The sequence below is a fragment of the Dipodomys spectabilis genome, unplaced genomic scaffold (genome assembly GCF_019054845.1).
Source record: "Dipodomys spectabilis isolate Male_0828 unplaced genomic scaffold, ASM1905484v1 ptg000054l, whole genome shotgun sequence".
Classification (NCBI taxonomy): domain Eukaryota; kingdom Metazoa; phylum Chordata; class Mammalia; order Rodentia; family Heteromyidae; genus Dipodomys; species Dipodomys spectabilis.
In genome coordinates this window covers 41,195,945-41,221,946 of record NW_024870731.1, presented here as the reverse complement: position 1 = coordinate 41,221,946, position 26,002 = coordinate 41,195,945, and the positions used below count along the sequence as shown (strand labels likewise).

General features: G+C 51.9%; 1 protein-coding gene across 3 annotated transcripts; it reads right to left on the bottom strand.

The window, feature by feature from the left end:
- Positions 1-5: 5 nt before the first annotated feature.
- Tatdn2 (TatD DNase domain containing 2) lies at positions 6-24,434 on the bottom strand. 3 transcript variants are annotated; one of them, XM_042679970.1, is made up of 8 exons: positions 24,278-24,434; positions 23,744-24,163; positions 16,812-17,074; positions 16,292-16,748; positions 11,966-12,856; positions 5,182-5,309; positions 2,953-3,136; positions 6-2,542 (listed from the first exon to the last, which is right to left on the bottom strand). In XM_042679970.1, the coding sequence occupies exons 2-8, from the start codon at positions 24,155-24,157 to the stop codon at positions 2,402-2,404; spliced, it is 2,478 nt and encodes an 825-aa protein (XP_042535904.1). In that variant the 5' UTR covers positions 24,158-24,163; positions 24,278-24,434; the 3' UTR covers positions 6-2,401. The 3 variants fall into 3 exon arrangements, 2 of the variants coding, with proteins under 2 accessions (XP_042535904.1, XP_042535903.1); XR_006147452.1 differs by adding an exon at positions 2,667-2,762 and having other exon boundaries at positions 2,452-2,542; positions 16,292-17,074; XM_042679969.1 differs by having other exon boundaries at positions 16,292-17,074; positions 24,278-24,433.
- Between the last annotated feature and the right edge of the window lie 1,568 nt (positions 24,435-26,002).

The following is a 26,002-nucleotide window of genomic DNA, read 5'->3' as shown; positions in this document are numbered from 1 at the left end:
AAAGCTTCAAAGTGGGAGTTTATTTCACCAAGAGGAAATGTTCACATTTTACTTAAAAGCCAGTTTAAAAAGTGGGGGAGAAAACAATCCTGGCTATGGTCATGGGAGAGACGCAGCAGGCCAGGTGTGCAGGCTCCTCGGAGCAGCGGGCCTCCCGAGCACAGCCCGGCGGGGCAACCAGGGGACTTGAGCTTGCCCCCCTCCCCCGCCACCCCACCTGCCCCCTTCTAGCAAAGCCAGGCAAAGCTGGGGCCCTGTGTGGACAAGGTGGCTACCATCCGGGCCCTCGGCGGATGACCTCTATGTCCCAAACATCTCCCCACCTGCAGGGGCCCCCGAGACGGGCCTCGACTCACTGCTGGCCCGTGGTAAGCAGCCATGATGAGAGGGCCCTGTGCTCGGTGCAGGGAGATCCCAAGATGAGCACTCCACTTCTAGTGTGGACAAAAGCGTGCTCAGGCTGGTGCCAGGGGCTCACGCCTGACGTCAGGAGGCTGACATCTGAGGGTCACAGTTCGAATCCAGCTCAGGCAGGAAAGCCCAGGAGACTGTCTCCAACCAGCTACTAAAAAAGCCCGAAGTAGTGCCATGGCATGCAGGAGAGGGCTGGCCTTAAGCACAAAAGCTCAAGGACAGCGTCCAGGCCCTGAGGGCAAGGCCAGGCCTGCCACCACACACACACACACAACAGCTCACTTAGGAAAAACCCAGAGGGTGCCCTCTGTACAGCCAGGCTGGACATTACTTTCTGGAAACTTCACAGGGCCCCAAAGCCAAGCCAGGATTCCCTCCCCTCCAGAAAAATCCCCTCAGCATTAGCACTTGATGACGACTGACACTGATGACACAGGAGCCCTAGATCCCTCGCTAAAGACAACCAGCCCGGTCAGGGCCACTCAGAGACCATGGACAGATGCAGCCAGCAAGGAAGCCCAGACCACAAGTTCCTCAGAAACAGCGAGGCCAGCCGGGCCAGCCACCCAAAGCCAGCCCAGGGCGCTGCCCCTCCTGATGGCGCACACTGCAGGTCTATACCCGAGGGAGCAGAGCAGAGGGGACGCTGTGCATGTCACCAACCCCTGCTATGGCCAGCCTGCGCCGCGGGCCTCACCAGCGGGTGGGCAGGCCTCACGGGGCTACACTCCGGACTATCTGGGTGGCAATAAAGCGCACCGCACCCTCGGCAGTGCCCCGAGTCTGCCATCACTGAGGCACCATGCCAGCTGCCCCACGGGAGATGGGGCAGACACGATGAACAATCGATCGGGGGCACGGTATTTTAGAACATCAAAGCATCTGCCCCTGGAACATACAGCACTGGAACCAGCAGGCCGTCACACACAGATGGCCAGTAGCTGGCCGCCCCACCCTACCCTGACCAGTGCTGTTCCTTTCAGTGCCCGCACTGCCTCGCCGCCACAGGCCTGCAGGGGGCAGTACACCAACACAGCACTGGGCCTCGCACGGAGAGGGGCGCGCCAACACCCTGGGCACAGCGAGGGGGCTAGGAAACAGCCTTCATCTCTGCATGGGAACCAGTATGGCTAAGCAACCCTGTGGGCCGTGGCGGGCACCACCCTGGGAGGGTCACACGGGGATGGTGACACCGGATGAACGGGGGGCTCTGTCTAGTGTTTGAGACAGTGCGGGCCTCGGTGAGCAGGGCTGCCTCCTCCGGGAACTTGGTCCACAAGAAAGCCTCTTCCTCAGAACACAGCCTGTCTCTCGCTGAACCACCAGTGCCCCGTGCGCCTGCACACTGACAGCAGGAAGCCAACAAGCCCAGCAGCTGACCCCGCCCGTCCGGCAGTGCTGGCTTCTGCCGCTGGCCTACAGCGAGCAGCAGGGACATTGGGGAAGCGTGCCAGGGCTGGGGGGACAGACTTCCCTGCAGCGTCCCCTCCAGGAGTGCCCATGAGAACCGAGGCAGACGTGTCACGCATGCTCATCACAGCAGAGGGGACTTTATTCACACCGCTCGCTCACACAGCTGGAGCAGGGGTTCAGTCTGGCCAACTCGGCATCCCCTTCCACTGCACCCTTGTTGGCAGGTGCCCTGGATGGACTGCTGTGCCCAGCAGGCTAAACCTGGTGCTTTTCAGGAGCTGTGTCCCCTCCCACGGCCACGCTAGCACACCCACCCACCAGCGCAACGCTGAAGCCTGGCGCGAGGCTCCTGTGGCTCTGTCCTGACAGGCTCCCGATGCATCCTTGCCCTCCGACCCAGCCCGCGCTGTCAGCTGCTGGTCGCCCTGGAGGGTTTGGAAGAGAAGAGAAGGTGCTGAGCCAGGTTCGCCAGACACAGAACCGGCCTCACCGCCCCAGGCGTGCGTCGTGGCTGTGGCGTGCGCAGGCCTGCTTGTGCGCCCGGCGCCTCCATGCCTCGTGCTGGGACGCCTGCTCAGAGACTGTACAGGCGGCTGGTGTTCTCCCGCAGGATGGCCAGCGTGCGCGACAGCGGCTTCTCCTTCACCCTGGCGATCTCCCGGACCGTGTGCAAGGCCAGGCCTGGGTGGGCATACTGGCAAAGGCTTCTGGGAACCTGGAAGACAGCAAGCACGAAGACCTCCGCTGTACCTCCTTGCACACCCAGCTCCAACACAGAAGGCCCCCGTCCCTTCCCCAGCAAGGACCTCTTTGGGGCTACCCTGTAGAGACCCCTTTACCTGCGGGTGCAGGAAGAGTCCTAGTCATGGGGCTCTGGGTGAGCAGGGTCCCACGCTTCCATGGACTACCCTCTACAGGGTAGGGCTTTGCACTGCCTGGAAGAGAGTGGTTACCCTTCAGCTTCTCAGCCCCCGGGCTTAGTGGTGCAGAACACGGACACATCTACACAGCCCACAGCGGGCCCTGGGAGTCACTGGGCTCGGGCCCTGCCAAGCTTGCCTGGGTGCCCGCCCGCCTACCCGCCAGTAGATCCTGGGTGCCCCGCTAGGCCTGGAGACGCCATACCTGGCGGGGCAGGAAGTAGGGGGCATCCGTCTCCACAATGATCCTCTCCAGCGGGATGCGCTTCACAGCGTCGCGGGCCTCCCAGGCAGAGGCGTAGGTGAGGACGGCCGTGAAGCCCACGGACATGTTAGGGAAGTGCTTCAGCAGCGGCTCGATGACCGGGTAGCTGCCGGTGAAGCAGTGCCTACGGGAGAGCGCAGGTCAGCGCGTGCCCCGGCCCTCCGCAGCCCTACCCCCCAAGAGCACCCCAGCCGGGAAAGCCTGCCTCCGAGCGAAGTCCTCCACAGCAAGCACAGACAGGCCCAAGGTGGCGCACGGAGAGCGGGGCTCCCAGCCCCCCAAAACCGCACAGCACTGGACACCACCACCACTATAAAGAACACGCAAACAGCACAGGGAGGCGCACGACAGGAAAGCAGAGTTAAAGACAGGGCCCCAAGGTCACAACCACAACATGGAGAATTTATGCCTACACAGGCAAACACACTGGGAAAAAAGGAACAAATGAAATACTGGGAAAAGCCGGTCGTGGTGGCACACAGGACTGGTGACCTTGAAGCCAGCTTGGCTATACAGCGCAACTCTGTCTCAAAACACAAAGAAAAAGAAAGGAAAGAATGAAGGAAGGAAGGAGGGGAGGGAAAGAAGGAAGGAAGGAAGGAAGAATCGGGAAAAGGACTGTACGTGCACTTTCCCCGCTCAGTACTTGGGTTTGAACTCAGGGCCTCAAACTTTGCTCGCTCTTAATTGGCGCTCGACCATGCCTCGCCTCCGGCTCAGCATTTTGCTGGCTACCTTGCAGATGAGAGTCTTGTGGACTCTTCTGCCCAGTCTGGCTTCGAACCAAGATCCTCTGGATCTCAGCCAGCCTCCTGAGGAGCTAGGCGCACAGGCGGGGAACCGCAGTGGTGGGCCATCTACTTGCTGGGCCATGCGTACTGTACCACCTGGGAACTCAAGTCCTTCAGCCACACCAGCACCGTGTGCCACCTTACCAGACCTGGCCAACCAAGTGCCGGCCCGGTGAAAGCGTGAGCAACCCACTGGCCAGTCCAGCAGAGCCACCACCCGCCGCCTGCAGCCTGCGTGCCGCCACGCACCTCGGCTCCCAGAAGGGAGCAGCATGATGGCCGGGAGCCTCCTCCTCCCTCCTCTGCCATGACCTGGTTTGGGTTCTGGCTGTTTCTTTTCAGTAGCTCTCCTAGCTTTTTTTTTTTTTCCTTGTCGGTCGTGGGGCCTGAACTCTGGGCCTGGGCGCTGTCCCTCAGCTCTTCAGCTCAAGGCTAGCGCTCTACCACTTGAGCCACAACGCCACTTCTGGCTTTTTCTGCTTATGTGGTGCTGAGGCATGGAACCCAGGGCTTCGTGCATGCCAGGCAAGCGCTCTACCACTGAGCCACCTTCCCGGCCCTCTCCTAGCTTCTTTAAGGACCAAGCCCACAAGTCCCCGGAGGCCTTTCTAGCCACGCCAAGCTCCAAAGTCCCTGCCATCCTCCACATCGACACCATAGGCCTCTGCCACACATGGAACCGCCAGGCCAATGCACTGGGAGCTCGAGAGGGTTACCCCAAGATGCCATTCAGGTCAGACACGTCCCAGACTTTCACACTTACTGGGAAAAGAGAGCTCTCAAATTTAAGAGGAAGGAAGGGCTCTGCAAGGCCTGTGCTCAGTGCTGAAGCCTCGGGCTGGCAGCAGCGCCTCGTGCCGGGAGGAAAGCCGCCTGCTCTTGTGTAACCACAGAGCGTAGGAACTTACTAGGTTTTTGGTTTTTTGGTCCCGTTTCCCCTCCCCCCTGCCACACCACAATGCGTACTGGATTCCGGGCCTTGCACTCGTTAGGCAGACACCGTTCTACTTGAGCCACACCACCAAGCCCTTTTTGCTTTAGTTATGTTGGAAACAGGGTCTTGTATTTTTGTCTAGGCCAACCTGGACTACAGTACTTCTACTCATGCTTCCCTCATAGCTAGAATGACAGGCATGTACTACCACACCTGGGATAAGGTGAGATGGAGCCTAACTTTTCACTTGGGCTGACCTTATACGCAAGCCTTCAGGTCACCAGTCCTGACCATCTAGGATTACACTGAGCCACTGTGCCAGGCCTGAAGTCATCACTTGGTAAACAAAGATAATGTTCTCCTTAGAACTGAATTCTTCCTATTGTTTTCCCACTTGCTGCTGACAGCTTAACACCATTTCCCCTGAAGATGCAGCCTCCTAACCTATGGATTTTGTAGTCAGAGGGCACAAATTTTTTCATGATGTCCAGCAGATCTTCATCAGCTTCTCGGCAATGGATGACCAGGGGTTTCTTCAGAGACACAGCCAGCTGCAGCTGTCTCTCAAACACCTGGGGGGAAGACAAAGTGACAGTTGCAATTGATGACTGGCATTTCAGAAATCCACCTCTGGAACCCCCAGCTGAGTGGGACTCTCCGTTGCCTCCAGTTCAGTTTAAACAACTATGTTGGAATGACTGCGGTCAGCGTGCTGGGCGCGGGTCACTCTGGCCACAGGCCTTACGAGGCGCTGTGTCAGCCTGTCAGCCAGTGAGCGCAGCTGGGGGCCAGACGGGAAGCCACACAGGAACCACTGCTGGTGTGGAGATTTGCCACAGGGATCAAGAACATAAAGTACCAAGTTAATGTTCTTGGGCTCAATGTCCCAGCCTCTACTCTAGAGGAAATCGACCTCTAGCCTCTTCCTAGCCGAGAGCTGCACACAGATACATACATACATAGACAGAGACAGACAGACAGACACAGACACAGACACACACACCCTGTAGCATAAGGCTGGCTTGCAGAAGATAGGTAAACTGCTATAGTTTCCTCATTCTTTGTCCTCTGGCCCCTTTTAACATTTTCGTTATTATTTTGTTGTTGTTGTTGGTCGTGGGACATAAACTCAGGGCTTGGGCTATGCCCCTGAGCTCTTTTACTCAAAGTTAGTGCTCTACCACTCTGAGCCACAGCTTCACTTCCAGTTTTCTGGTGGTTAATTGGAGATAAGAGTTTCACAGATTTAACTTTCCTTGGCTGGCTTCAAACCTCAACCCTTAGATCTCAAGCCTCCTGAGTAGCTAGGGTTATAGGCATTAGCCACTGGCACCCAGCGACATCTTCATTATTAAACACACATATTACTGTATTTGTAATGATATAAAAGAAGTAGGGCTAACCCTGTTCTTGCCAGGTTTAGAATAAAGAACAACGTGCCAGGCATCGGTGGCTCACACCTGTAATCCTAGCTACTCAGGAGGCTGGTATCAGAGGATCAAGGTTCAAAGCTAGCCCAGGCAAGAAAGGCTGTGAAACTCTTTTCTTCCTTTTTTTTGGGGTCCGGTCGTGGGGCCTGAACTCTGGGCCTGGGCACTGTCCCTCAGCTCTTCAGCTCAAGGTAGCACTCTAACACTTGAGCCATAGCGTCACTTCCGGCTTTTTTCTTTTTGCTTATGTGGTGCTGAGGAATCGAACCCAGGGCCTCAGGCATGCAAGGCAAGCGCTCTACCACTGAGCCACCTTCCCAGCCCCCATGAAACTCTTTATCTCCAATCAACTACCAGAAAACTGGAAGTGGTACTGTGGCTCAAGTGGTAGAGTGCTAGCCTTGAGCTGAAGAGCTCAGGCCATGTTCAAGACCCACAACCAACCAAAAAAAAAAAAAAAAAAAGAAAGAAAAGAATAAAGAACAACGTCTATTATGAACAAATTGTATCATCTGAAACCCACATTTCTTAATAGCAGATTTCCTCAATTGTGGAATATGACGCATCAGATAAGATGTGTTTTGGTAATCAGAGTGCAGTGACAGCCACTTAGGCACGTGCTACTTGTTCTCCAATTGGGGTACTAGCCAATACACAAGAGCGCCTGAGCACAGGGCTCCAGGCAGAGCTTGACGTGGTATTTGATTCATTTTTACCTAACACTGAAGACATGCCACCTTTCAGCAAAACTCCAATTTCCATTTCAACTAAGACTGTTAAGGGCTGGGAAGGTGGCTCAGTGGTAGAGTGCTTGCCTTGCAAGCCGGAGGCCCTGGGTTCGATTCCTCAGCACCACATAAGCAAAAAGAAAAAAACCGGAAGTGGCACTGTGGCTTGAGTGGTAGAGTGCTAGCCTTGAGTTGAAGAGCTGAGGGACAGCGCCCAGGCCTAGAGTTCAAGCCCCACGACCGGACCCAAAAAAAAAAAAAAAAAGACTGTTAACTTTTAACTTGTTTTCGGATACCATTTGTTTCTCTTCACAAAATTAAGAGCAGGAAAATATTCAGCAGACTATACAACAACTTAACCACATCAGTAACACAGGCCTGATGGAACTCTGCTACCTCAACTAAACTGAGTAATGCACACAGAAATGCCAAAATTCCCCTCCTCACCCCGCAGCCCGCCCATGTCTGGTTAAAACTACGTGTAATAAATCCCCAAATAAGGGGAGGCTTACTATACCAATTCTGATGCATCTTTTGCTTTAACCTATTTTCAACACAAGGAAACTAAACATAGACATAAATTATTGAATGCTAACAGGTGGGAGCCTGGGTGCATGGCTCAAGTGGTAGAGTTTGCCTACTTTGTTCCAAAGCCCTGGGTTCAATCTCTAGTACCACCAAACAAACACCAGGTAGGCTCTCTATTGTTAGACAAGCTAGATGCCTCCTAGTATAGCCACCAATGCTTAGCTGCCCATACAAACCATCACCATCCCACAGGGACTCAACTGACCACACGAGCTCACTGCCCACAGGAGCAGGAGATGGACAGCCCCCAAGCTATCTTTTTATTTTTTGCCAGTCATGGGCCTTGAACTTAGGGCCTGGGTGCTGTCACTAAGCTCCTTTTTTTGGGGGGGGGGGGGGGGGGTCCGGTCGTGGGGCCTGAACTCTGGGCCTGGGCGCTGTCCCTCAGCTCTTCAGCTCAAGGCTAGCGCTCTACCACTTGAGCCACAGTGCCACTTCCAGCTTTTTTCTTTTTGCTTATGTGGTGCTAAGGAATCGAACCCAGGGCCTCAGCCATGCAAGGCAAGTGCTCTACCACTGAGCCACCTTCCCAGCCCCACTAAGCTCCTTTTATTCAAGGCTAGTACTCAACCACTTGAGCTACAGCAATAGATCTAGCTTTTTCTGTGATTAATTGGAGATGAGTCTCACAGGGGCTGAGAATGTGGCTCAGTGGTAGAGTGCTGGCCTAGCATGCATCAAGCCCTGAGTTTGACTCCTCAATACATCAACAGAAAAGGCTGGAAGCAGCGACAAAAGACATTAAAAAAAAAAAGTCTCCCAGACTTCCCTGTTCACGCCAGCTTCAAACTGTGATTCTTAAGAGTAGCTAGGATTACAGCATGAGCCACCAGCATCTGGCCCAATGCTTATCTTTTAATTAATTATTGTCTTTTAAACAGTTATTCTTTGGGCTGGGAAGGTGGCTCAGTGGTAGAGTGCTTGCCTTGCATGCACAAGGCCCTGGTTTCAATTCCTTAGCACCACATAAGGAGAAAAAGGCGGAAGTAGCACTGTGGCTCAAGCGCTAGCTTTGAGCTGAAGAGCTGAGGGACAGCGCCCAGGCCCAGAGTTCAGGCCCCACAACTGGGGGGGAGGGGGGGAACCAAGCACAGTGACTCATTATCTGTAATCCTAGCTACTCAGGAGACTGAGATCTGAGGATCATGGTTCAAAGCCAGCCCAGGCAGTAAAGTCTGTGAGACTCTTATCTCTAATTAATCACTAGAAAACAGGAAGCGATACTGTAGCTCAAAATGGTTAGAGTGCTACCCTTGAGCTAAATGAGCTCAGGGACATCAATCACCCAGACCCCAAGTTCAAGCACTACAACCAAGAAAAAAAGTTCGTATTTTTCAAAGTACATACAGTTGTTAAAACAGGAAATTTTTTACAAGTAAAAACAAACATTCGAAAGTATTTTTTGTATGTGCTAATCCTAGAAGCTTGAACTCAAGGCCTGGGTGCTGTCCCTGAGCTTTTTTGCTGAAGGCTAGAGCTCTACCACCTGAGTCCATAACTCTCCTTCTGGCTTTTGGTAGCTAACTCAAGGTAAGAGTCTCACAGACTTTCCTGCCTGGCTGGCTTTGAACCACCATCCTCAGATCTCAGAATCTTGAGTAGCTAGGATTACAGGCGTGGGCTACTAGCGTCTAACTTTAATTTTAAGCACACACAGAGCTGAGGGGCCACTCAAGAGATGGCATGCTTGCCCCCTGCAGACCCAAGACCCTGGGCTCTGTCCCAGAGGGAGGTGGGTGGGTGACCATCTCCTTAATCCTGTGACAGGCTGACACAAGCCACAACTGTCCCTTGACGCTTTTCATGGGGACACTAAATAGTAAATACATAATGGCTTTAAAATACACCCCAAATTGCTGATACAAAGAATTCATTAGCATGTACAACTATGGCTGGACTGGAGCAATTGCTCCAGGAAGTGAGGACGCACCAGGACGCTAATCACCCAGCATAATTACTGTCTTAAACCCTATGGTTCCCAGCTGATCCAGTACTTTCAGAGATTCCAGGCGCAGTCTGTCTCTCCTGGGGACACCCTAGATATTTCCTGCATACTTATTGCCTCAGTAACTAATTGCAATCAAAGACAAATAAGAGGCAGATACAGCATCAGTTCAGCTAACCTGGTGGTAGAGGATCCTTCATTCTTCTCGGCTTTTGAACCAAGGGATTCTGGGATTCTGATATTGTTGGCAGTGTGCAACTCATGGCCTTGCATATGTTAAGCGCTGGTTCTACCATGAGCAGGTATACCCCAAATCCCCAAATCTCTCTTTTGTATGTCATGGGGCTTGAACTCCAGGCCTGGGCAATGTCCCTGAGCTCCTTTGCTCAAGGCTAGTGCTCTATCTCTTTAAGCTACAGAACCACTTCCAGATAAAAGAGTCTCAACAGACTTTCCTGCCTAGGCTAGTAGCTACGAACTAAGATCCTCAGAACTCAGCCTTCGGAGCAGCTAGGATTACAGGTGTGAGCCACCAGTGCCAGCCCTCACTCATTTATGAGCTAGATCTAACCGCATGAGCTTGGTTAGGCACAAGTCCTTCCTTGGGCTCTTCTCTTCACAAGAAAAAAAACATTCAGAATGATGGAAGGAAAGACTGGCCAGAAGCTCTGGACACTTTAGCCACTTCCTTTGTCCAGCTTAGCATCTTCAGTGTTTACAGAAATGCAGTCATGGGACCACTTTACATGCAGTCCAGTGTTCTGCACTCCCTCAGCCAACAATATATTTCTTCTTTTCAGTATTTCCTTCTTCCCACTTTCTAATCTTGAGTTGCACCTTACCAAACCAAAAGATACCAGAATACTAATGACACGCTGGGCTGTAACCTCAAACACAGCTTGTGGTGCAGTGTGACCCATGCTTCTCGGCAGACCTGAGATGGCCACATCTGTCATTATCTATTTGTCTGTCTGTCTGTCTAATCTAGACAAACTTCACATTTGCTACACAAGCAACTCTACCACCTGAGTCACTTCTCCAGTCCAGCCCTCAAAAGCTAATAAAGGACAAAAGTAATCACGCATTCAGTGAACACCAGCTGCACAGCACATAGACTAACTACTCCTCTGAGTATTTGCCAGAACTCTTCCTCTTCCCATTTCACACCTGTCCTATGGCACAGAAACCAAATGGAAAAACAAAGTATTAGCTATTCACCTCACTTTCCTAAAACTCTATTTTCCATATTTAGTTATTATTCACATCAGACTAATACATTAAGACTTCAGGCCAGATGTGAGATAGTGACAAAGGGAAGGCTGGTCAGCCAAATTCTGCACAGGTGGACGCCATGCTCAAAGCCAAGAACATGCTGGCCCAGCCCCTGACCCTGCAGGCCTCCTTCCTCTGCAGGAAGGCTGCATGCACCCTCTACCAGACAGCACCCGGGGATCAGGGCAGCATGAGGTGATTCCCCTGCTCCTTCCCAGTCAGGAACATCAAGGAGATGCTAAAAGAACTCTACCCTGACTAAACGCTATGCTCAAAAAATGCCAGGAGCAAAGAATGGTAAGATAGTAACAGTGTTTGCTTGCGATGAGAATTTGCTTTTGGTGGTGGTGGTGGTGGTCATGGAGCTTGAGGCCTGGAACTGTCTCGAGCTTTTTTGCTCAAGGGTGAGTTAAGTCTCATGGACGTTTCTTTCTTGCTTAGACCAATAATGGAACCTGATCCTCAGACCTTAGCCTCCTGAGTAGCCAGGATTACATATGTGAGCCACCAATGCCCAGCAGAGAATTATCTTCTTCATATTCCAAATATTCTGCAACAAGCATGTTAAACTTTAAAAACATCCCAGCTGGGTGCCAGTGGCTTGCTCACACCTGCAATCCTAGCTGCTCAGGAGGCTGATATCTGAGGATCACAGTTCAAAGCCAGCCTGGGCAGGAAAGTCCATGAGACTCATATGAAACAAACGACCTGAAAACTGGAAGTGACGCCGTAGCTCAAGTGGTAGAGCACTCGCCTTGAACTGAGGGGCAGCGCTCAGGCCCAGAGTCAAGCCCCACAACTGACAAAAAACAAAAACCAAAACAAAAACCAAGCTTGTTTCATCCAAAGGCCATAAAACAAATGTCTTGAAACTGAAACCACCATAAGAAACCTCCAAACACCTCTCTTCCATCTTCTGTAAGAACGCTGCAGACTGGGTGTCGCTAGAATGCTTTTCCAAACATGTACAAGACAAAACAAAACACACTAAAAAGTAAGGAATAGCTTGTAAGCTGGACGTGGCATGGTGGTGCGTGCCTGTAATCCCAACACTGGAGAGGGTAAGGCTGCTGTGAGTTCAAGGCCAGCTCTCAGCTACCATAGTGAAACCTTGTCTCCAAGACATAAGAAAAGTATGTAATGACTGATGTCAGGAGGATTAAGACAAGAGCAAGGAAACAAATTCTAAATTCTTCAGTTCCAAAAGTCGAGTAGCTCTTACACAGAGGTTTCAGCGACTACAGGAACAAGAGAGATCTGGTTACCTTGTGCTGCTCTGGGACAGGCGTGGTACATTTGTAGGAGTAATCCAGGCCCATTTCCCCAAAAGCCACCGCCTTGGGGTGCCTTAAGGCTTGCAAAATGTTTCTCTCTTGATTCTCACTGTAGTACCGCGCGAAATGAGGGTGGCAGCCAAAGGCCCCCCACACCAGGTCCTCTTTCAGGAGCTCCTCCCACAAGCCGTCCGTCAGCGTCCGAGGGTCGCAGAAGTCAGAGATGCAGCCCTGAAACTCCCGGGGGAAGGAGCTGCTGTACGTCTTCCGGAACTTCGTGAAGGTCCCTCTGAAGGACAGCTTGGAGTAGAGCATGTCCAGGTGGCAGTGGGTGTCAATGAAGCCCTCCTCCAGACTCGGCTCCCGGTGGCTCCTTGGAGCTGAAGTAGACGGGAGTCGTCCCCCACAGGGCCGAGGGGGCGTCTCCTCGCGGAATGTCCTTCTCTCCTTCACCTCCCCTTCCTCCGAGCTTCTGGAGAAGCGAAGCCCACGGGCGTTCTGGGAGTGGCCCTCGTGGGTGTCCTGCGGGGCTCTGGTGGCGCTCGGGGAGCTCCCTGGGGAAGCAGCACGCCCCACGCTCCCGTGGCTCTTGTCAGCCTGTGTCACGTCGTGGCCGCCGCTGCCCACGGAAGGGTAGCCAGCAGTCCCAGGCGTCTTGGGGCCACTGGTCCAGTAGCTGGCGTAGTCACACCAGGGGCTACTGTACAGATGAGGAGGGTACATAACGTAGTCCGTGGGGAAGGAAGAAGGTTCCGGAACTGCTGAGGAGCATCTGGCCGAAGGGGGTTCCTCCTGAGAGAATCTCACGGTGGTCAGCTCATCCACATCGGACCAGTCACTTCCTGAAGACGGATGCTCAAGCACCACCTCCCTGTCTTCCTGCTGCAGGGGAACAGAAAGAAAGAGCAGCAGCTTAGCTTCCGTGTGAAAACGAGCTGGGCTCCCGTGGCCCACGCCTATACAGCCACAGCTGCTCCCGAGGCTGAGGCCTGGAGGACCCCAGTTTGAAGCTTAGTTGGGCAGAAAAATCTGCAAGATTTTCTGGGGCTGAAGGTATTGCTTAGCCAAGCAAGAAAAATCAAACGAGTGCAAAACTGAGTTCAAAACCCCAGGACCAGCACAGTCTGCCGCTCCAGAACGCATGCTGCAATTTCACCTGAATGTGGGGGGTTTGGAGACGGACCAGTGGGAGGGGATTAGGATCAGATGACGCATCAGAGTAGAACCCTCCTGACTCAACACCGCTTTATAAGACGGACCGGGACTAGACAGCAGACACACAACATCCATGAGCTACCCGCCACCACGCTGGGCCTAGCCTACCTCAGGATTCTGCCAGCAAAAAGGCCATCATCTGATGCAACCCCATGCCCTTGGACCAGAATCATGAGACAAACTCTTTGTTGTAACCCGCTCAGTCTGCAGTTCCGAGGCATTAGCAGCAGGAAAGCTGGTTCTCCTGGCCAGCCTAGGGTTTACAATGGCGTCTGCTCATTGCCACCTTATGCTTTCCAGAAGGGAGCCAGGCTCCAGAGGTGACAGGTCACATAAGGTGCCAAGGACAAACCTGTGACCCTGGTGTCACAAGGCACTGTGAAGGAGACACTATCACTCTGCCTCCCATCTTAAGGACCTCTTGAGAGAGCTGTTCTCTAAACTTGGGCTGAGAGTAAACAGGCCCAACACTTCCAATGTGTTCAAGATGGAAAACTGTGATTGCTCTGGCAGTTATGAAGCAGGCACCCACTGACTTGACATTATTATCCACTGAGAGTGGGGTCACCAGTGAGCCAATTATTACTGACAGAAAGCAAAAGTGACAGGTGCTCTCTTTGAGGCTTGCAGGCAAAGCTTGAGAGCTTCCTGCACCTTGTAAAAAAAGGTCAGACCACCCGGCTAGAGTGGTCCCACGGGGCAGGGCCAGCAAATATCTGAACAGGAAAGACCCCACCGAATTCCTGCTAATTCACACTCTGCTGAATTCCTGAGCCACAAAACCAAAAACAAAACACAAGCCAAAACCTTGCAATTGCAACCAAACAGACCTACCTACCAAAAAAACCTAAACTCGATCAAGACAAGAACAGGACTGGCAACACTAAGTGTTCATGAACACAGATATCTGTTGAGCTTACTCATAAATGGTGCAGTAGCTCCCAAACACAGCATCAGCAGCTGGGAAGCATTTTAAGATTTTCCACACCCTGATGCCCAAAGATGCCATCAAGCAGTAGGCCCTGTGAGGGGCCAGGGTCTGTGTAATTCTCCAGATAAGGTCTGAGAAACACATTAAATGCGGTATCAAATTTAATGTCAGTGACTCTTATGAATGAATACATCCACATCACCAGCGCCAAGGAGCTTAAATAAGCACCCTTACAAAGTTCTTCTAATATTTCTATAAAAAATTCACTTCCCATAATATTCACAACAAGCTGGTGGCTCACACCTGTCATCCTAGCTACTCAGGAGGCTGAGAGCTGAGGATCGTGGTTCAAAGCCAGCTTAGGCAGGAAAGTTTGTGAGACTCTTATCTCCAATTAATCACAAAAAAAGCTGGAAGTGGTGCTGTGGCTCAATGGTGGAGACTTGAGCAAAAAAAAAAGAAAAAAAGCAGCTCAGGGACTGCATCCAGGCCCCCAGGACCAAGAAAAAAAAATCAGAACAAAACATTACAAATAAATTGATCGCCTCCTTAATATTCAACACAAAATGTGCATCTGTTGCCGGGCGCTGGTGGCTCACGCCTGTAATCCTAGCTACTCAGGAGGCTGAGATCTGAGGATCGCAGTTCAAAGCCAGCCCGGGCAGGAGAGACCATGAGACTCCTATCTCCAATAAACCGCCAGAAAACCGGAAGTGACGCTGTAGCTCAAGTGGTAGAGCGCTCGCCTTGAGCTGAAGAGCTGAGGGACAGCGCCCAGGCCCAGAGTTCAGGCCCCACAACTGGACCAAAAAAAAAACAACAAAGAGAATGAGGTGGTAAAAGAGTATACAAGCCTGGGGCTGGGAATGTGGCTCGGTGGTAGAGTGCTTGCCTAGGATGTAGGAAGTCCAGGGTTCGATTCCTCAGTACCACATACACAGAAAAAGCCAGAAACAGTGCTGTGGCCCAAATGGTAGAGTGCTAGCCTAGACAAAAGAAGCTCAGGGACAGTGCCCAGGCCCTGAGTTCAAGACCTTAGACTGGCAAAAAAAAAAAAAGATTATACAAGATTTAACAATCACTCCCCAGGGATATGACCCACATTCAAAGTGTTGGGTGTCACTTTTAACAAACCTTTTAAGGATCACCATTTTTGGTTTTCTTTTTTTTTTTCCTTTTCTTTTGGTGCTGGTACTAGGGCTTGAACTCAGAGCCCGGGAACTGTCCCTGAGCTTCTTTTTACTCAATGCTAGTGTTCTACCACTATAGCCACAGCTCCATTTCCAGGGGTTTTTTGGTGGTTAATTGAAAATAATAAGACTCTCAGGGACTTTGCTGACTCAGGCAGCTTCCTGAGTAGCTAGGATTATGGACATGAGCCTCCAGTGCCTGGTTTGGTTTTGTTTCTTGGTTGTTTTTATTTTTTCATCACTCCTTAAAACAGTACAATCAGTACAGTTAAAACATATGCTAGAGTTGGGCACCAGTGGCTCACGCCTGTAATCCTAGCTACTCAGGAGGCTGAGATCTGAGCATCACGATTCAAAGCCAGCCTGGACAGGAAGTACAAGAGACTCATCTCCAATAAAAACCACTAGAGGGCTGGGAAGGTGGCTCAGTGGTAGAGCGCTTGCCTTGCATGCCTGAGGCTCTGGGTTCAATTCCTCAGCACCACATAAGCAAAAAGAAAAAAGCCAGAAGTGGTGCTGTGGCTTAACTGGTAGAGCGCTAGCCTTGAGCTGAAGAGCTGAGGGACAGCGCCCAGGCCCAGAGTTCAGGCCCCACCACCGGACCCAAAAAAATAAATAAATAAATAAAATAAAAACCACTAGAAAACCGGAAATGGCACTATGGCTCAAGCAGTAGAGCGCTCTCCTTGAGCTGAAGAGCACAGGGACAGCGCCCAAGCCCAGAGTTCAAGCCCCACAACCAACCAAAAAATAAAAACGAAACAAAAAAAAATATGCTGGGGCTGGGCACTGTGGATCAAAGTGACAGAGTACTGAGCTAAAGAGCTCATTAACAGTCCCCAGGCACAGAGTTCAAATCCCGTGATAGACAAAATAAAAAAAAAAATTAACATCATCTAAGATCAAACTAGAATGATCAAATGCAAATACATTTAGTCAAAAGTAGCAAAAACTCAAATGCTTGGCATGTGCTTTGCTTACCTTTTGGGTATCTACGTGAGAGTCAGAGTCATCACGAAATTCTAGAGGTGCCAGGGGTTTGTCAATGATTGTTGTCTGGTCACCAAGCAGCTCCTCAGCCGGTTGCTCCCCAGGGTCTACAACCACTCTACTGTCAGGAAAGTCGCTGCTGTCAAGCACACGCGCCTCTCCTGACCTGACCTCTGGAGAGGACTCTTCTTTGGAAGGAGCAGTGACTGGGACACTCCTGGCCGGTCCTTCAATGTTCCTGACCAGTCCTTCCAGGCTTCTGGCCGGTCCTTCCCCTCTGCTGGCCAGTCCATCACCATTTCTGGCCGGTCCATCACCATTTCTGGCCAGTCCATCCTCATTTCTGGCCAGTCCTTCCAGGTTCCTGGATGGTCCTTTTAGGCTCTTCGCTGATCTTTCCAGGTTCCTGGCCAGTCCATCCCCACTTCTGGCTGGTCCTTCCAGGTTCCTGGATGGTCCTTTTAGGCTCTTGGCTGGTCCTTCCAGGCCTCTGGCCGGTCCTTCCACGCTCCTGGCTGGTCTTTCTCTGCTGGGATGCTCTCCAGAGCTTGGCTTCACCCTAGTGGTGGTAGCCTCTCCCTTCCTCTTGGGCATTGACTTGCCCAGGATGCCCTGGATGGCCTTCAGGTAGATCATTGTGGAGCCCTGGTCTCGAAGCCTGTCCCTCCTTCTTTTCTGGACCTTGTCTGGGTCCTCCACACTATCATTCTGACTCTCAGCTTCAGCTGCACACTCAGAGTTCATGGAGTTACGAGAACTATCTTTGGAATCAATCTGGAAGGAAAATAAAAGATTTTGAAAAGGTTATATTCAGAGCAGTTCACACAGGAACACCTGGCAAACGACAAAGCAGTCCCACAAGTACAAGGAAAAGTGTCTGTGCGCCAGCACTGGTGGCTTGTGTCTGTAATCCAGGAGACTCAATTTTGAAAACTCTAGTCTGAAGCCAGCCCCAGCAGGAAAAAAAAAAAAAAATCTGTGAGACTCCTATCTCCAATAACCAGCAAAAATGCTGAACTGGAGTGTGACTTACCGCCTCCAGTACCACCTCAAGTGGTAAGGTACCAGCCACAAGCAAGAAAGCCAAGGAAGGGGGTAAGGTCCAAGTTCAAAGCCCTACTATCTCTTTTTACAGAGCCCAACCGACCAGATCTCAGGGGATTCTTCCCATTCTACTCCAAGCTTCCTTAAAACTTCCTGAGCTAGTTGCTAGTAGCTCACGCCTATAACCCTAACTACTCAAGAGGCTGAGACCTGAGGATCACAGTTCAAAGCCAGCCTGGGCAGCAAAGTCCGTGAGACTCTTATCTCCAATGAACCACAAAAAACCCAGAAGTGGTTCTGTGGTTCAAAGCCGTAGAGCAGTAGCCTTGAGCAAAAAAGCTCAGAGACAGGGCCCAGTCCCTGAGGTTCAAGACCCAGGACTGACCAAAAAGCCAGACCAAACAAACAAACAAACAAAAATCTTTCTGAAAACTCTACCCCATAATCTTGCTATCCAAGAACTAGAGATACTCTACCTACCCTCCCTGCTGCTCCCCCATTCTTCTTAGAGACACACTTTTTCTCCTCTGCACTCACAGGAAAAAAAAGCTAAACTGTGTCTGCAACATTAAACTTGTGGTAACCTCACATCTACCGCAAGCCTAGCTAGCATCACCAGCCTCCCAGAGCCTTTCCAAAGGCAGAGCAACTTCTACCTTCCTCAGCTAGGACCTGCACTTGCCAGTCCTGAAGCCTGAACTCAGGAGTCTGGGTGCTGCTCCTGAACTTTTATACTTAAGGCTTGTGCTCTAGCCACAGTTGTACTCTGGCTTTTTGGAGGTTAATTGTAGATAAGAGTCTCACAAGCCAGGCTTATGTCTGTAATCCTAGATCAGGAGGCTGAGATCTGAGGATCATGGTTTGATTCTGCCAGCCCAAGCAGGAAAGTCCATGAGACTCTTATCTCCAATTAATCACAGAAAGGTGGAAGTGGAGCTGTGGCTCAGAAGTGGCAGAGCACTAATCTCAGGGACAGCTCAGGGACAGCACCCTGGCCCAGAGTTCAAGCTCCATGCACTGACAAATAAATAAAGGCTCTCATAAACTTTCTTGCCCAAACTATTGTCCTCAGATCTCAGCTACCTAAGTAACAAGGGTTACAGTGCCACCGGCACTCAGTTATTTTACTTCTGAGAAAAACTTTGAACTCAGGGCCTAGTGCTTGCTAAGACAGAGGCTTGACCATGAAAGTCGAACTCTGAGTCATGAGGGGAATTTAACATGAACGAGTACCTGACTGCTTGCCACCTCTAGCACACATACCCTCTTAGACACTGTTACTCACTCAACTCAGTCCCTCTTTATGTCTGCTGGACTCCTACTCATCCATGGAAGCCCCTTCCTTTCTCTGGCTGCCCCTCCACCCCTGCCTCAAAGGCCAGGTATGACTGACACAGGCTGGAGTGGCTCCACCCACCACACTTCTGCTCGCCACCTCCATCCAACTGCTGCTGTTTGGGAGTGAGAACCCACGTGCAGATTCTGGCTGTGTGTTGTTTTGTTTTGTCCAAGTCAAACCAGAGTCTAAGATTTTTAATGCATTGCTCAGTCATTCAGTAACTATTTACTGAGAGAGACTACCACATGGCTTTGAATTGGCAGCCCACGATTCAAACTCAAGTTCTCTACAGCCTAGAAACCAAGGTGGAAGAGTAAGAAACATAAGAAACTGAGAAAGAGGGCTGGGAAGGTGGCTCAGTGGTAGAGCGCTTGCCTTGCATGCCTGAGGCCCTGGGTTCGATTCCTCAGCACCACATAAGCAAAAAAGAAAAAACCGGAAGTGGCGCTGTGGCTCAAGTGGTAGAGCGCTAGCCTTGAGCTGAAGAGCTGAGGGTAGAAGCGCCCAGGCTCTACGACCGGACCAGAAAAAAAAAAAAAGAAACAGAAAAAAAAAGCTAAGAAGAAGGTCACTGAGGACATCTCCACATTTGATAAACACTTATCAAAATGAACTCCAGGAAACGAAAATGAGGTTTTTTCATTTTTGCTGTGTTTGTGTGTCTTTGGGAGTGTAAGGGGAGGCACAGACATGGAGGGGCAAGGGGTGAGCAGAAGCAGCCGTGGTGCTCAATGGACACACGCAACTGTGGGTGGGGGTGGGAGGGAAAAGCTGGAAGAGAGCAAGGGAAAAGACGACCCTGTCCAAAAAGAAATAGAGGAGGAAGAAAAACAAAACCTGTACGTGCAGGGATCAGGCAGACCTTAATGAGAAGCGCCAACCACCTGGCTTCCAAAGGGACAAACACATTACCATGGGTGACTGAGCTTCCCAAGGCAGGAGGGAGGAGCGAGGGCAGGTACAGTTCCATCCTACCTTCATGCCCAGCCTGAACACCCCTCCCCACCCTTCCTCCCGGTGCCAACAGGATCGCTGAGAAGCAGACTCCACGAAGTCACACCTCAGCTCAAACCCTTCATAGCCCTGCATTTGCTTGCAGAATAAATCCCAAATTTCTGGGCTTCATCTCCACTCTTCTACACACATCCAAGCACCCAGGACATTCAACAGAGACTGGATGGCAGTAACTGTTTCACAACACAAGGAAGTGATTGGAATTTAAGGCAAAATTATGCCAATATCCCTGATCTTATTATGTGTAATATATGTGTGCCTCAATGTCACACTGAGCGCAATATGTATACGGAACGCAATGTATCAACCACAAATCTCTAAATAAACAAGCAAATAAAGACCAAACTAAGATCATCAGCTACCATTAGACATTGAGAAAACCTTTCCATCAAGTGTCCTGGAGGTAGTACAGGCAAGGTGAGGGAGGGAAGCAGGAATCTCTAGTGTTTCAAAACTATATAGCAAGCTGGGAACCAGTGGCTCAAGAACCTTCTTAGGAGGCTAAAATCTCAAGGATTACAATTCAAAGCCAGTGAAGGCAGAGAAATCCACTGAGACTCCATCTCCAATTTTTATCCAGCAAAGCCGGGGGCCAGTGGCTCATGCCTGTAATCCTAGCTACTCAGGAGGCTGAGATCTGAGGATCACGGTTCAAAGCCAGCCTGGGCAGAGAAAGTCCATGAGACTCTTATCTCCAATAAACCATTAGAAAACTGGAAGTGGCACTGTGGCTCAAACGATAGAGAACGCGCCTTGAGCTGAAGAGCATAGGGATAGCACCCAAGCCCAGAGTTCAAGCCCCAAGACTGACAAAAAAAAAAAAGTCCGGCAAAAAGCTAGGCTGGAGATGTGGCTCAAGTGGTAGATCATCAGCCCAGCAGCAAGCAAATTGAACAAGCAAGCTCCAGACCCTGAGTTCAATCACCAGTACCATATACATACACACAAAAAAGTCAACAACAAAAATAAATAAAATGCCCAGAGGCTGCAGGGGTAGCTCCAGAGCACAGCACTACCAAACCTGGATTCTATCCCCAGAAGTGAAAAATAAAATGAAAGGCCAACACCCTCCCCTGTGAACTGTCTGTCCTGGAACTGAGCTCCTGGGGAGCCCTGTGCTCAAGACTGGACACAGTGAAGTGGTCCCTGTCCACGTCTCCAGTGCTGACCCAGGAGGCAGGTGGCTAGAGGCGTCAGGACGGTGGCCCACAAGGAGACCTGGGAGGTCCTGGAGGACTTGGGACTGTAGTTTAGTTAGGGCGTCGCAGCTGTGCTTGCTCATGGGACTTGGAACCCACACTTCAGGGATGGAGAATGAGAGCTGAGGGAAAGGTAAGAGGGGTTAAGTCACCAAGAGCCTTGTTTTTTGTTTTGTTTTTGTCGGTCTTAGGGCTTGAACTCTGGGCTTGTGCGCTATCCCTGCGTTCTTTTGGCTCAAGGCAAGCGCTCTACCGCTGGAGCCACAGCACCACTTCCGGTTTTCGAGTGGTTTATTGAAGATAAGAGTTTCTCGGACTGCCCAGCCCAGGCTGGCTTTGAACATGATCCTCAGATCTCAGCCTCCTGCATGGCTAGGATTACAGGCAAGGGCCACCAGTGCCAGGCAAGAGCCTTGGTTTTATTTATTTTGGGTCCGGTCGTGGGGCCTGAGCTCTGGGCCTGGGCGCTGTCCCTCAGCTCTTCAGCTCAAGGGTAGGCTCTACCACTTGAGCCACAGTGCCACTTCCGGCTTTTTTCTTTTTGCTTATGTGTTGCTGAGGAATTGTACCCAGGGCCTCATGCATACAAGGCAAGTGCTCTACCACTGAGCCACCTTCCCAGCCCAAGAGCCTTGGTTTTAAACAAACACATCCTTAGGGAGGAACCCTTAGCAGTGCTGGTGATGAATAATCGGACTGGAAATATCTGCATCCTCACATAGACTTCTCACCTAACAGAAGTACCTTTTCCCATGGGCCTCTTCTCCATAGAGAACCTGACAAGTCCACATGGATAAAGTAATGACAAGATTGAGTTGTGTCAACACATACCCATACTCACCTGATTTATGTCTGAATTATATTCAGAATTCTTATGATACAGACAGGTTTTCAACTCCCCATTATTTATCATTAAAAAAAAACCCATGCACCCTCAAGAACCGAGGTTGTAAGACACACACTGAAAAAACCTGGGTTATAAGCTGGAAATGTTGCTCAGTGGTAGAGCATGTGCTTAACGTGCACACAACTTTGGGTTTCACTGGCTCTGTGTGTGTGTAGGGGAGTGTGACAGGGGCCCTAGGAGTAAATGCTCCCCAGGACAGCTAGCCAATCAATGACTGTTCCATTCCTCAGCCCCATATAAGAACCCTTTAGACAAACCTGTGCTCCTTTGGGCCATCTTTATTACTTCATTAAAATCCACTTTGTCTAGAAGACAGCCCAGCTCACCCCGAGGCCTACTCTGTACTCCTCCACATGCAGAAAAGACTCCTCACTTTAGACCTGGAGCTCCAAAACCTAGGAGGGCAGTCATCCTGGGTTGCTGGAGAATCCTACACACTGCAACGCTGCCTGGCACAAACCAAGTACTCAATAAATTCCTATTCCAGGCCTGACTGAACCAGTGGAAAAAATGGACCTACTGTGTGAAGCACTCAACCTGCCTCAAGGACTTAAGAATACCTCTTAGTGTTTCCACTAAGCCTACTTTATTCTTATTATCTTTAAGTGTTTTACTAAAGGGTTTCAAAGCAATAAATTAGTTAATTCGTTTTAATTCAATAAATCAGCTGGGCGCCAGTGGCTCACACCTGTAATCCTAGCTACTCAGGAGGCTGAGATCTGAGGATCATGGTTCAAAGTCAGTCACCGGAAAACTAGAAATGGTGCTGTGGCTCAAGTGGTAGAGTGCTAGCCTTGAGCTGAAGAGCTCAGGGACAGCACCCTGACCAGAGTTCAAGCCCCCTGACTTATCAAAACATACATACATACATACATACATCAGCGCCATGATCAGCTGTAAGTCTACTTTGAAACCTAAATTGGAATCAAGCTTAGGGTTAACCTAAAAAACAAAATGGGCCTGTAATACTAGCTACTCAGGAAGCTGAGATCTGAGGATCTAGGTTCAAAGCCAGCAGGGGCAGGAAAGTTCATTAGACTATTATCTCCAATTAACCAGCAAAAAGCCACTATTATCTCCAATTAACCACCAAAAAGCCAGAAGTGGAGTGCGGTTCAAGTGTTAGAGCACTAGCCTGAGCACAAAAGCTCAGAGGCAGCATCTGTTCAAGCCCCAGAACAGGCACCAAAAAAAAAAAAAAAAAAGCCACCAAAGCACCAAAACAAAACTTCAAGACAAAATTCCCTGGCGGTGAAGTTCGGAGTAGTTCAGAAAAATTCAAAGAACAAGGACCCTGTTCCTTAAACTGACTAAAATACCCATGTCCTCTGTCCTGGGCATTCCATCCTGTTCTGCATACCCCAGATCTTCTCCAGCCCTGTGGCACATTTACAGCTACCTAGGGAGCAGATAAAACCTACAATCTCAGCCCATTTGCATTAGTTCCTGTGGTGGGTGCACACTTGTATTTTAAGGCTTTTCAAGTAGTTTCTAAAAGTTTAATGACTGCCTCACAAGCTATTTGGCACAACAAGGAACAACACCAGGGATCCTCGAAGATCTGTGTGCGTGTGTGAGCGCGCGTGCGCTTGTGCTAGGGCTTGAACTCAGGGCCTGGGCGCTGTCCCGTAAGCTTTTTCCACTCAAGGCTGGATCCAGCTCCATCACCTGAGCCACCGCTCCATTTCCGGCTTTTTGGTGGCTAACTGTAGATCAGAGTCTCCCAAGCTTTCCCTACTGGGACTGGCTTCGAACCTCGATCCTAAGATCTCAACTTCCTGAGTGGCTAGGATTTCAGGAGAAAGTCTCAGGGGAGACCTCATTTAGTTGTTTGTTTTGTTTGTTTTTGGTGTCCTCGCTTCGAAATTCCCAGCTCGGTAGCCAGGGACAGGAGGCTGGGCCGGCTGACCTGCCAGGCAGGCAGGGGACCAGGCACTCACCTTAAGGCTGCAGGGTTCCTCCTCGCGGGAAGCCATTTCTTCTAGCGAGGGGCTGGCGGGCAGCGGGGCTCCCCAGGCCGACGGGAACCCGCGGGGGCTCCGACTCAGGCCGCCCGGGGAGGCGGCCCCGCCCACACTCGGGCCCGAGGACTGGGAGGAGCCGGAGGACGAGGAACTTCGGCGGCGCGCGGAGCTCCAGGGCCGGCGGGGCGCGCCGGCCGCATCGCCGGCGGGCGCGGCTGTCAGGCGCTCGGGGCTGCCGGCCCCCCGGGAGCGCGAGCGCGGCGCGGAGCTGCGGGCCGGCCGGCGGGAGGGGGCCACATCACCGGGCTCCCGGAGGCAGCGGCGCTTGCGGGGACACCCTTCCGAAGAGCTGCTCCGGTGCTCCTGGACCTGGCGCCGCTCCGACGCCATGGGCACCTGAAAGCGAGGCACAGGGGGCCTGGGTCCCCGCCCGCCGCCCGGCCGCCCCCGCGCCGAGCCGCCACCCCGGGGGCGCCCCGGAGCCCCAGCACCGGGACGGGCCGCACTGACCTCTCCCGCTGCCTTCCACCGCCCATCACACTTCCCAGCCTTCCGGAGACGCCCTAGCGCCTCGGACCGGTCCCGAGGGTCTGAGGCTCGCCGCCGGCCCCGGGCGCTCGCGGCAGAGGCACGGCGTGCTCCCGGGGTCGCCCGGCGCCACTTCCGGGGCCGCGCGACTTCCGGGACGGCGGCGCGCGCGGACGCGCCGGGCGGCGCCAAGCCCTCGCCGACGTGCGGCGCTCGCCCGGCGCGCTACGCCCCACGCATGGCGGCCGGGCCCGCGCGCCGCCCCGAGGCCCGGCGCCAGGACAGGGCTGCTCCCCGCGGCGGCCCGCCCCGGGCCGAGGGGCCCGCGGGAACCGGCCGCCGCCGCCCGACAGCGCCCGCCCCGCCCTGGCGTCTCGGCCGCCGCGGCCCGGACCAGGCCCGCCCGGCGGGCAGCTCGCCGCCTGCCCTCCTCCGGCGGCCGAACCGGCCTCTCCCCGCGCGGAACCCGCTCAGGCCGCCACCTTGGCGCCCGCCCCGCTGAACGCGGCCCGCGGCGCGGGGTGGGCGGGGCCTGGGCCGCACCGAGAGCGCCCATTGCTGGAAGCTGGAGGGGGCGGGACTCCTGGCAAGATGGAGCTCGCCTGCTGGTCAAGAGGCTTGGAGGCAGGGCCCTACACCTGAAAAAGCTCGCTCATTGGTCGGAAGGAAGCCGGGGCGGGGCTATCGCCTGCGCTCGGAACTCGCGAAGCGGAGGTTGGGCCGCGGTTGCCCAGACCGGTCCTCAGTGCCGGCAGAGGGCGCCGGCGGGCTCCTCGTTAGGCTGCCGCCCTCCTCTCCTGGCATACCCTGCTCGCCCCTGCTCATACCCCATTGTAGAATGGGTAGAACAGGATGCAGTGGCCCAGAGTCCTTGACACCTAGAACATCCGCGAGCCCGGCACCTTTGCCCACGCCTGTACTCAGATGGGAGCGCCAGGACCACCAGTTCAGGTTCACAGGACAGTGTCTCAGAGGTAAACATTCTGCAAGGGCAGGAGGCAGCCCAGGAAGCAGCCTGCTGGCTTAGCATGCCCCAGGCCCTGGGTCCAGCCCCCAGTCCTGCAGAAAAAATAAAGGCATAGAATTCTTTTTTTTTTTTTGTGGTGGTGGTAGTTGAGTTTGAACTTACGTCTCCAGCTTTGGAGGCGGGTGCTTTACCTAATAAAGCCCCCCAGTCCTAAATTATAATATTTCATCCATTAGATTGGCAGGATCAAGAAAACATAATTGCTGGGTTCCACTGGCTCCTGCCTGTAATATTTTGTACTCAATAGAGATTTGGCATATCACAGTCTCAGGCTGCTAGACTCCATTTGCAAAATATTCAGCAAAAAGTAAGGCTGGAGGAATGATTCAGGTGGTAGAGCAATGACACCCACATTAATACAAGTTTGTAGCAACCAGAATGAAAACCATCTCTCATCCATGGAGGAAATGGTTTACATAATATCTCTACAACATAAGTGAGTGAGATTACAGCTGATTAACCCACCCTGGACTGAAAAACACCTCAAAACAAATTCATCTGGACATAATAGTAATTACAAGGTATTTCTGGTTTTACGTATATTTTTATTTTTCAAAAATAATCATTATAGAATTAAATAAGACATTTCTCCTAATGAAATAGAAAATAGCATTTGTTTCGCAAAAGATCTACAATATGGTTTTCGAAAAATATATGCACTATATAAACATTACATACAT

What these genes read in the sequence shown, in the direction of transcription:
- Tatdn2 (XM_042679969.1), bottom strand. Translation starts at nt 24,157, where the DNA reads ATGGCGTCGGAGCGGCGCCAGGTCCAGGAGCACCGGAGCAGCTCTTCG. An exon ending in AGGAACCCTGCAGCCTTAAG is followed by an intron (nt 17,075 to 23,743) that starts GTGAGTGCCTGG and finishes TTTTCCTTCCAG; the next exon opens with ATTGATTCCAAAGATAGTTC. An exon ending in CCTACTTCCTGCCCCGCCAG is followed by an intron (nt 2,543 to 2,952) that starts GTATGGCGTCTC and finishes GCTGTCTTCCAG; the next exon opens with GTTCCCAGAAGCCTTTGCCA.